At 34.7% G+C, this 11,541-nt stretch overlaps 1 protein-coding gene across 1 annotated transcript; it reads left to right on the top strand.

Annotated features, from left to right (window-relative positions):
- Positions 1-5,968: 5,968 nt before the first annotated feature.
- On the top strand, positions 5,969-9,345 carry LOC144551563 (formin-like protein 1). Its single transcript, XM_078299590.1, has 4 exons — positions 5,969-7,126; positions 7,282-7,487; positions 7,951-8,195; positions 8,368-9,345. The coding sequence occupies exons 1-4, from the start codon at positions 6,018-6,020 to the stop codon at positions 9,046-9,048; spliced, it is 2,241 nt and encodes a 746-aa protein (XP_078155716.1). The 5' UTR covers positions 5,969-6,017; the 3' UTR covers positions 9,049-9,345.
- Positions 9,346-11,541: the final 2,196 nt, after the last annotated feature.

The following is an 11,541-nucleotide window of genomic DNA, read 5'->3' as shown; positions in this document are numbered from 1 at the left end:
AAAACGTTATGTCATTTTTATTTAGGCCCTGTTCGGCCGCGTTACTATTCCCGTGGAAAAAAAAAATCAATTCAATTGATTTTTTTTTTCCACAGGACTAGTAAAAAACAATTCAAATTTTCACTTTTTTTATGCCCACACCCATTCCCATCGGTGCGTTGAACAGGACCTTTCCTCATCTTTTTTAGCAAGCATCGTACAATTTCTTCTTCTTCCATTGTCTACATTGGGAATTTATATCCCTTCTATCAGATTTGTGGTCGCTTAAAATGAGTATTATAACTCGAGTGTAATGTATTATCTTTCTTGTAATACAATAGCGTTTTCTATCGAAACAAAGTTAACTTACAAGTACAGTAGCATTTTCTATTTCTAGGTAACTATTTAGTTTTTTTATCGGTAATTTTCTTTCATATTTTTATACTAAATTGATGCTATTGTCTACTTCAAAAAAAAACCGGAAAATTAAAATGCGCTTCACATTATTGACACTAAAGCATATCAACTTAAGTACTAATAAATTAAGAGGAGGGTTCAAATGCCTCCATTTTTTGTGTCTCCATCGCAACTCTATTTTTAAAACTTTAATAACTCAAAATTTACCGATTTTTTTATTTATATCCAAAAAATAAATAAAATTTAAAAAAAATATCCAAATCCCAACTGAAATTCGAAAATTACCCAAACCGGTTATCCAATAACCGGATTTGGAACAAATGTCCGGTCAATGGATTCCCGAACACAACAAATATAACCGGTTAATCACTAACCGGAAAGTTTGTTTAAAAAAAAAAAACAGAAATTTCTAATTTTTTTATTTTTTGTATTAAAATATTTTTTTTGAGGGTAGGGTGGCAACTTGCCATCCTACATTTTGATTAATAAGAAAGTTTTTTACAGAAGTCCAACTAGACTTATAGTAACAGCAACATATACATTATTTACATCTCTCTAATACTCCTACTGTGCAGAATTTAAGAAATAAGTTAATACCAAATGCATGGCATTGTATATATAATCAACAGTGACACACCCACTGTTGAATATTCATAGCCGCCTCGTTACAAATATTAGAAATGTTGAGTATATTTCTTTGAAAATAGATGGAATACAATATAATTTGATTTATTAGAAAGACTGCAACAAATAATCCGGATCAATATTTTTCAGGCCAGATTTTTCGCGACTGTAAGAAAAATTAATATATTTCTTTATGTGTTATTGGAAAAAAATAAAAATATTTAGATTCTGAGTTATTGATCCCGGTTCAAAAGTCACTTCTAAGTAATCGAGAAAATATTGTGATCTTTCTAGTACATTTAATTTATAAAAAATTGTATCTATTTTGAGAATTCTTTTTGAAAAATAATCATTAAATAAATTAAAGTTTTTGTTTTTTTTTTCAAAAATAGATACAATTTTTTATAAATTAAATGTCACAGAAAGATCACAATATTTTATGGATTACCTAGAAGTGACTTTTGAACCGGGATCAATAACTCAGAATCTAAACATTTTTATTTTTTTCCAATAACATATAAATAAATATATTAATTTTTCTTATAGCCGCGAAAAATCCGGCCTGAAAAATATTGATCCGGGTTATTTGTTGCAGTCTTTCTAATAAATCAAATTATATTGTATTCCATCTATTTTCAAAGAAATATACTCAACATTTCTAATATTTTAATACAAAAAATAAAAAAAATTAGAAATTTCTGATTTTTTTTAAAAAAAAGAAACAACAACTTTCCTGTTAGTGATTAACCGGTTATATTTGCTGAGTTCGGGAATCCATTGACCGGACATTTGTTCCAAATTTGGTTATTGGATAACCGGTTTGGGTAATTTTCGAATTTAAGTCGGGATTTGAATATTTTTTTAAATTTTATTTATTTTTTGGATATAAATAAAAAAAATCGGCAAAATTTAAATCATAAACTTCAAAATAAAACCGTTAGATGTGATCTATGCTATTTTATCTATGTGTTTAAAAAATTATCACGTTTCGGTTTTCTTTTTCTGTGAATCAATTAGTTGAAAAATCAACGTCTAGAAATTATCCATATCAGTACGTTTTTACAAGATCTCGATGACAATCAAAATAAAGTTGAAGTGTCATAATTTTTTACAAGTGTATAGATAAAATAATGTAGATCATATCTAATAATTTTATTTTTACTTTTAAATTTTAAGTTATTAAAGTTTTTAAAATAGAAACATAATAGAGACATGAAAAATAGAGACATTTGAACCCTCGTAAATTACGACGAAGTTCTCTGCTCTAAATCTCTAATTTCCAGATGTTACATATGAAAAATATGAAAAATTAGAAGTATGGCATGGTCAAGGCACCACATGCATGTCATACATGACATCAGTGCCACAAAATTTCTTTCATGTTTTTGTCTAAGCTGGAAGCCAACCAGCAGCAAAATCTAGGAGACATTTTTGTCTTCCCAAAACCCTGACAGGTTGACAGGAGTGGCAATTTTTTTTTTTTTAGTCCCTCTTCGGAATAATTTAACGATCAAGAAATCCACGCTGACTGTACAAGTCATAATAACAAAGTAAATTAACCAAACATAACGGATTAATGAGTAATTATCACGCTGATTGTATAAAGAATACACTTTCTTTTTCTCTGTGGCCGTGCACGCACCTGACAGTTGGATCCACCACAAAGCGTAGACAAACAAATTTGGGCCTTGGCTCCCAGCAGGACCTCATTAATTTATTAATCTGACTGATAACGGTAATACAACAATAATAACACTATTAAGTTCATGAAATCTAAAAAAGTACTTAAAATCTCTTTAACCCCAAAAATATGCTTTATTTACAAAAGTCCGCATTGAATATGGAAATAAATCTGCTGCAATCCTCCAACAGTATTTCTGCAATCCCTCTTTTTTCAAATCCTGCCATTAATACTTTTTCGATAATGAATCTCAAAGCAATTTTTTTCAAAAAAATATTAGAATAATTATACTAATCCCCCTACCCTGTCCTTCCATTTATCCCCGCACTCTCTCACTTCCTTAACTGTCATATCCCCTCAGCTAAAAATTTTCATTTATACCCGCATTAAATTAGAGTCATTTAATACCAATCCCCGCATTAATTATGCTTTACTCTAATAACAATTTCTGCATTAATTATTCCTTTAAAAATAATTTTCGCATTAATTATACTGTTATCTAATAACAATCCTCGTTAATAAATGTTTATTTGTTATTTCTGAGAAGTATTTATCCATGTAACATAAAATATTTATCCATATAACATAAAGTATTTATCATTATGTCTGAGAATATTTATCATTGATGTTTACTGTAAGTTGCAATTATGTTTGAGAAATATTTATCTATGTAACATAAAGTATTTATTCATGTAACATAAAGTATTTATCCTTATACATGAGAGTATTTATCATTATGTCTAAGAGTATTTATCACTGATGTTTTACTGTAAGTGCAATTATGTTTGAGAAATATTTATCTATGTAACATAAAATATTTATCTTTGTAACATAAAGTATTTATCACTATGTCTTAGAGTATTTATCATTGATGTTTTTACTGAAAATTGCAATTATGTCTGAGAAGTATTTATCTATGTAACATAAAGTATTTATCATTATGTGTGAGAAGTATTTATCATTGGGTGAGGGGATTGTTTATTTAATGTTCCCCAATTGTGCGGGGACAATAAAAAAAGAGAGGAAATTTTGTGCGGGGATAACTGACAAGTATTTATGAGGGGATTGTTTATTAAGGGTCCCCAGTTGTGCGGGGACAATTAAAAAAAAAAAAAAAATTTTGTGTGGGGACAATTAATGGATTGATTTATTCAGTCATAAATAGAGATCATTGCATAGGGATTAATACTTTGCACATTCAGGATAAATACTTTGATACTTCAAGTTAAATACTAACATTTTTTGCAGAATATTAATGATTGAGCGGTTCCCCCCATGACTTTTTTGACAGTTAGTGCGGAGTTTTTTACGGAGATAGACATGCGGGGATTGTTATCTTGATCCAAAATATTAACGGCCGGATTTGAAAAATAAGAGATTGTCAGATTAAGGATCGCTGTATATTCTTTTCAATTGAATATATATTCCGAATTTCGTCGTCCTTTTTAACATGATTTTTGTTTCGCGTAATTCCTTTTCTACATGTTAGACGTGGGAAAACAGGAAAAGCAGTACAAGTTTGGATTTGACAGGTAGTGAAACGGCTACTCTGAGACTCTGTATATGAGTGTGGTACGGTCACCTTTTGGCATTATTATTCAATGTATACTAGCTGCCACACGTTCTCTGAGCCTCCCTCGCCCTTCACGTGACTCTTGCTTCCCTCTCATTCTCTCAATACTTAGATACGGATACTAATACTACTTCTCAAGATCCAAACCCGACAAATTTGTAATTTAAAAATGAGTAATTTGATCCGATGGTTGAAATTTAACTTAAAAATACTGAGAATAATATGTGAGTAAATTTACGCCTGATATAAATTTTTGCATATTTAAATGAAAATTGACGTAATAAATAAAATAAAATGCGAGAAGTGTGATTTTTATTTCTTGAAAAGATACGTATATAAATTATTTTCTTGCTATGAGATGGTTACTAAAAAAACGTATCTGAGAATCGAGAGCTAAATAAAAAGGAGATTAAAAGTACGAGAAAGTAATGAAATTTCTCCTCCTTCGACTTGGGAGTTTCTTCTCGAGTTGTGAAAAAACATAAAATGTTTTATATAATTATGTATTAATTAATTTTATAAATGCACTTCTTAAAATCTCAAGTTGTGAATTTAGGGGTGAAAAAAAAAATCGTAGCTTGTAATTTGATTGTGTTCGATTCGAAATAAATCAAACCAGCTCGGTAATCAAACAAATCAAATCCAGTTTGATTCGAATCGAATTCGAACTGAGTCTGACTTGATTCAAACCTCTTCTTTTTAGTTCTAAACTCTGCTTCAATTTTGAACTAGTTTGGTTCAAAACTAGTTTGAATTGCACTGAATCAAACTCGAACTCTTCTTTTTCAATTTGAAACCCTACTTTAGTTTCGAAATAATTCGGTTCAAACTCAAACTTGAACTAGGTTAAGTTCAGTTAGGTTTGATTCACTTGCACCCTAGTTTTGAAGAAACATAAAATGTTTTATATCATTAAAATATTTTAGTTTATTTCATTAAATTTACTTCTCATCTTCCATTAAAAAATGAATCAAAAGCTCTTTCTGTCAATGTGGTTACAGATGCGAAAAATTTCGAATTGACCTAAAAATTTCGAATTTCTTTAACAGGTATTCCTTTTTTTTTAATAACTTTCTAACCAAAATAAATACAATTTTTAATTTTTGTCTAGAACTATAATCTAACATATTAAAAAAACCTAATAATTATTTAATATTTTCTATCTACTTTCGCCTCATCTATTGTGAATCATACGAAGAACTTATTTGTGGATTTGCACAAATTTGTTAACTAATTAATCAAGTACGATGTCCTCTTGATTTCATCCTAATAAAATTATTGGATTAGTTTTATATAATTCCGATCCATAGTCCATAGTCCATACCCGCCACCCTGAATCCAACTAAGGCCACATACTATACAGCAAAACCCCTTCGACCTGAATTCGTATCCTCTGCATTAACTCAAAGGAATCTTTTGAGTTAATGAATATTGATAATCCGATGTGTTTTATGATTCGTGTAGACTAAATCCGCACTAATATTAAAGGCCCCCTACATCGTAAGCAGAGGCCGGATTGGTTCCGTTTAAAATCAGACGGTTGAGATTCATTAACTCAAAAGATTCCTTTTTCAGTTAATGCAGAGGATATTCATTCCTTCCACCTAAAATCTGAGCTCGCAAAATTAAACCGGGCTTTAAGCATTTAAAAAAAGAACAGTTCCATTGTTCAGCGTTCAGTACTTCATTCCACTCCTCTCTTCCCTCTCTCCCAAACCCAAAACCCCAAGCACCAACATCACAATGCTAATCCGTACAGTATCTTCTGTGCTTCTCGCATCTCTCCTCTTCACCCTTCTCTACCTCCGTTTAAGCCCACAAAATCCCAAACCCTCTCATCACCGGAGAATCCTCCGCGGCCACCACCACCACCCTCCTCCACCTCTCGCCGGCATCAGCACTTCCATACCCCCTGCTTTACCTCCTGTCCAACCACCTTCTTCCACTTCCCCAAAATACCCCTCCAGTTCTCTCCCCACACCCGCCACTCCTACAACCACCACCCCTTTTACAACCTTCCCTTTCTTCCCCTCTTTGCCTTCTCCCCCGCCTCCTCCTGCCCCTCCGGCCTCTGTCTCCTCCTTTCCCACCTTTCCGGCCAATATCACCTCTGTTCTTCCCACTGCACCTCACTCTGCTCCCCCCTCTCGTAATCTTCTCCCGACCATTCTACTGCCCTTGCTCTCCGTTTCTCTCCTCGCTCTCTTGCTGTTTCTCCTGATCGTTCAAATCCGCCGCCGTCGCCACCGCTCACCCTCCACTAAGGATGCTCGCTCCGATAGCATCCGCCTGTTTCCTCCCCCTCCTCCCTCCACTTCCAACCCAAGCACCGAGTTTCTGTACCTGGGCACACTCGTAAGCCCACATGGCACTAGCCAACCGCTTGACCCTACTACCTCCACTGATGCCGGAGGTGGCGGCGCCGCCTCTGGAGGTCCTGCTTCGCCGGAGCTCCGTCCCTTACCTCCATTGCCACGACAACTTGGCTGCTCACATAGCATGGTGGACAACTTCGACGGCTCTGCACCCAGCTCGGTTTCAGACCCAGACATGGCAAGCACATCAGTATCTTCTTCATTACCAACAAGTTCTAGCCCAACCCGGTTTTCACGAAGCTCAAAGGAGACCGAGACTTGGTGTGGAGCGGGTCGAGATGCTGAGCTTCGCCCACCTCCAATACCACCTCCACCTATGATGCTGCTGCGGAGAGCAAACCTAAATCAGAACTCAAACCCGAATCCATACATGCAGAGAAATGAAGGTTCCAGGCTGAAGCCTTTGTTCTGGGACAAGGTGCCGTCCAACTCTAACAGAGTGATGGCTTGGGATCATCTCAAGTCTGGCTCATTCCAGTAAGATTTTGAAAAAGAAGGATCATTTTGAACTAATTTTGTCAACCTAAAATTAATTAATTTGTTAATTTATTGTTGCGGCTTAGATTGTTATTGTTGTCATAATTATCACATTCTTGTTTAGAGTATTGAAAAGGTTATTGCTTTAATTGTAGATTGAACGAGGAGATGATTCAATCTTTATTTGGTTGCAAGACAGCTGCAAATGGGCCTGGTAAATTGTTCAACACAAAAATGGGGGTTTGTTCAACTGATGCGGAAAATGTGTTGATAATGGAGCAGAAGAAGTCGCAAAATATAGCGATTTTACTTAAGGCACTTCATATGTCAAAGGAACAAGTTTGCGAGGCTCTTTTGGAAGGTAGACTAATCCCCCTTTGTTTATATGCAGTGTACTTGTTGGCTACAATTTCTTCTTCTACATTAAATTTAGAAAAGGTTCATCATAGGTAATGATAGCAATTTCGTATTCCTCATGTCGCCCGGTAAACATGTCATGACTAGCATATATATTGATACTATTGTGATGTTCATATTATTGTGCTGTGGGGTCGAGTTTTCCGGAATATAATCTGATAGTTTGAAAGAATATCAAGAAGAAAGTTTGGTACTATAATATTTTCATTGTTTTGGAATGAGCATGAATGATACTGGGTATAATTCTACTCGTGTTAGTTTTTTTTTCTTTTGAGTTGTCCAAAAATTAATGGATAGAGAATTTTTTTTTTCAATTTATAACTATAAAATAATTGATACAAGTTTCTCTTGCGAACTATTTATTGTAAACTAATTTTACTTATAAGTTGTTCTGGCTTTGCATTTAGGAAATGTTGCAAACATTGGAAGTGAAGTGCTAGAGGCACTCATGAAGATGTCCCCAAACAAAGATGAAGAGAGCAAGTTGAAAGAACACAGAGATGATTCTCCTTTCAAGCTGGGACCTGCCGAAGCATTTATCAAGGCAGTGATTGAAATACCCTTTGCTTTCAAACGAGTCGATGCCATGCTTTTCATCGCTGATTTTGAGCATGAAGTAAGCTACCTGAAGGGCTCTTTTAGAATTCTTGAGGTACGTTTCTCTTTAGTATATGAAGTTGTTTTAATGATCCATCCATAGGTGGTAAGTGCTTGTCAATTTTATACCATTTGGTCAATGTAAAATTTTACTTGGAGCCAAGAAATAAAATATAAAGAAAAGTTTTCCCTTTTTTAACCTAAATCTTATCGTGATCAATTTTTAGGGAGCGTGCAATGAGCTAAGGAATTGTAGGTTGTTCCACAAGCTCCTAGATGCTGTTCTTAAAACCGGCAACCGCATCAACTCAGGTACACACCGTGGAGATGCAAAAGCTTTCAAGCTCGACACTCTTCTAAAGCTAGGTGACATAAAGAGCAATGATGGCAAAACAACTCTGTTGCATTTTATAATCCTTGAAGTGATCAAATCTGAGAAATTAGCCCCACAATTTATCACTTCACTTGAATCTGAACTTGCTAATGTAAAGAAGGCGAGTACAATAGACCCAAATGAGCTTACACGTACTGTTTCAAAACTTAGCAATGGTATTGAGAAAGTTCGTAATGTGATACAACTAAATCGTCCTTTTGTGGGAAATGGAATGGGTCTTAGTTTTAATGAGAGAATGAGTGTGTTTCTGCAAAGGGCAGAAGAGGAAATGTTGGAAATTCAAGACCGAGAGAATGTTGTCCTTTCTTCAGTTATAGATATGGCTGAGTTCTTTCATGGAGATTCAGTGAAAGAAGAAAATGAGCCTTTCAGAATATTTGGTGTGGTACGGGATTTTCTTACACTGTTGGACAGTAAGATATGCAAAGAGGCAGAAATGATGAATGAATGCGGGGCCGGAAATTATACCTGCCACATGCCAGTGAATGCTGATAAAGTCCCGTCTTTGATATAAAATGCTGACGGGTTAATTTTGATGTGCTGATGTGTTGCTGCAATTTCTGCAAAGTAAAACCCAACAGGTGAACCTTAATTTACTGGTTAAGGTTTCACTGGTAATACTTCCGAAAAGAACTATTGAAGTATTGGTAGCTTATTTTGGTTGTGCATATAATAACGTAGTTGAATTTTGTAATGGTATCTATATATATATAGGTGTGCTTTACTAGTACTAAATGTATTCTATGAATTTTTTTTTTTTTTGCAACAGTTGTTCTATGACTTGAATTTAATATATTCGACATGCATTGAAGCTTTTGCATAATTCGGTAGACTTCTGATGTTTTCATATTTAGTAGGGTTAAAATGCCTCATGGTTTTTGTACTCGGTCATGCTCTGCTCTAACATTGTTATCTCTCTCTCTTTTTTAATTTAAACAGTTGATTCGAATTGCTTAATGAAACATTAAAATGTGTTTGGATAATTTATTTGTTTGCTATTTTTTAAGATAGGTACAAATCACTGTTTTTAGAAAATAATGGACCGTTTTAAAATAGTGATTTTATCTCTCTAAATAATTAGTAAAAAATTCTACAAATAATAACATTTGTTATCCAATCACATTTTAATATAAAGGGTTAATTTCACGTATCCCCTCAAAAATTTTGAAATTACGTATTTCTCCTCTAAAATTTATAATATCTTATTTACTCATCTAAATTTTAGAAACTCACAAATTTATCCAATTAGTTGTTTTTTCTATTAAAAATTATTTAAAATTTATGAAATTTCCATTCTACCCTCGTAATTAAATATTGCCACCAGTCAAATCAAATTGTTTCCCAAATTCTAAATCGGAACTTTGTCCCCTCTTCCTTGGTGTCCAGAGTGGAAAAAACGTGCCATGACTACCACGCCGTGACTTTGGTCTCGTGCCATGCCGTGTCCAAACGTAACTAATCACGTTTAACTATTTTTTCATAATTTAAGTTAGTTTTTTCAAGATTCATCATTTAATTAAGACCTAACAGTCCTAATTACACGTGACTCGCGTGTCGTGCAGTGACTCACATGATTACGTGCCGTGCCATGTCCGGGTCTTTCGCGTGCCGTGACAAAAATGTCAAGGGGTGATCACGGCACGCGACACGCGAATCACGGTACGGAACAGTAACACGTGGCGTGCTATTCCGTGACAGAGCCGGCTCCACCGTGCCATTTTTCCCACACTATTGGTGTCCCCTATCTCAACCCAGTCAATAAACATGGCTTCTAAACTCCACGTTGGTTATGCACTTGGTCAATAAACATGGCTTCTAAACTCCACGTTGCTTGTGCTTCTCCAACTCTAGCCCATTCTTTCTCTCCTGCAGTTCAACAAACACTGTCAACCTGTTTCTCGCACTCACAAAGTTGTCATCTGGCGCATCTCATATGCAAAATCAGGCGAACCAGGTTATGCAGGCGGAATTCACATCCTCTGAGATATGTCATATTTTGCATGACTTTTTGGAAAATCTCAATGGATTAAATACGTACTGCACGAATCTCAAAGCTCAAATAATACAGGCCCCTGCAATATCCCCAAATAGGCACCGGACACATCAGTCACGCAAAATATGAGATATCTCAGAGGATATACACTCATGCTGGCGGGCTCAATTTTTCTGTCAGAAACTGGGACCCATTTAATGACTATTAAGTATTAACAGTTTAAATTTTTTAACAATATATTAGATTTTCACAACGAACTGAGCTCGACCTCTGTACCAGTCTCAATGTCATTGAGCTCTCTCTTAATCACCTCTCAAGACCATTACTGCATACTTTATATCTAGCCTTTCGAAAAATTTAGCTGATAAGGAGAAGAGACTGAATTGAAACTAAATCATTAATGTTTTTGTTTGATCAATTAATCAAACCTTCTGTCCTGAATATGATTGAAAAAACTTGATTTGACTTAATCCATCAAACATCACATGTGCCGTAGAATCACTAACTAGAACTGATAAATGAAGGGCATAGTAGGGTAGATGTGCTGCCTTCTAATAGAAACCGAGATGGTTCAACAACCTTAACAAAACTCCCTTTGAACCTCTTGTAGTGGATGCAGAAGAGACTGAATTAGACGGGTTTATGAAGGTAGCAGTACTCTTTTCTATGCCCTGTCTTGGCTATTAGATAAGGAGAAAGATAGTTTCGTTTATATATGGTCAGAATAATTAGTACCACATACTCCTTGAAAATCTCATGAAACAAACAATAATAATTAAAAGGTTTTGATCCAGCTACTGTCCAATCGTCAGTTCTAGGTTCCATTAACCTTTGCTTTTGAACACATACATATGCAACTTTTGCGAGTTTATTTCAACATAGATGCAAATTCAAATTTTATTCTAGTTTCAGGAATATCAAGTTGATCAGGGATCAGTCAGAGATACTTTTCAAAGGAGGTAAAATTTGAATTAATAGGAGTTGTTCGGTAGCGACCCACCAATCTTCCCTCTG

The sequence above is a fragment of the Carex rostrata genome, chromosome 1 (assembly GCF_964058835.1).
Source record: "Carex rostrata chromosome 1, lpCarRost1.2, whole genome shotgun sequence".
Taxonomy (NCBI): Eukaryota; Viridiplantae; Streptophyta; class Magnoliopsida; order Poales; family Cyperaceae; genus Carex; species Carex rostrata.
This window is presented reverse-complemented; position numbering and strand designations above follow the sequence as displayed.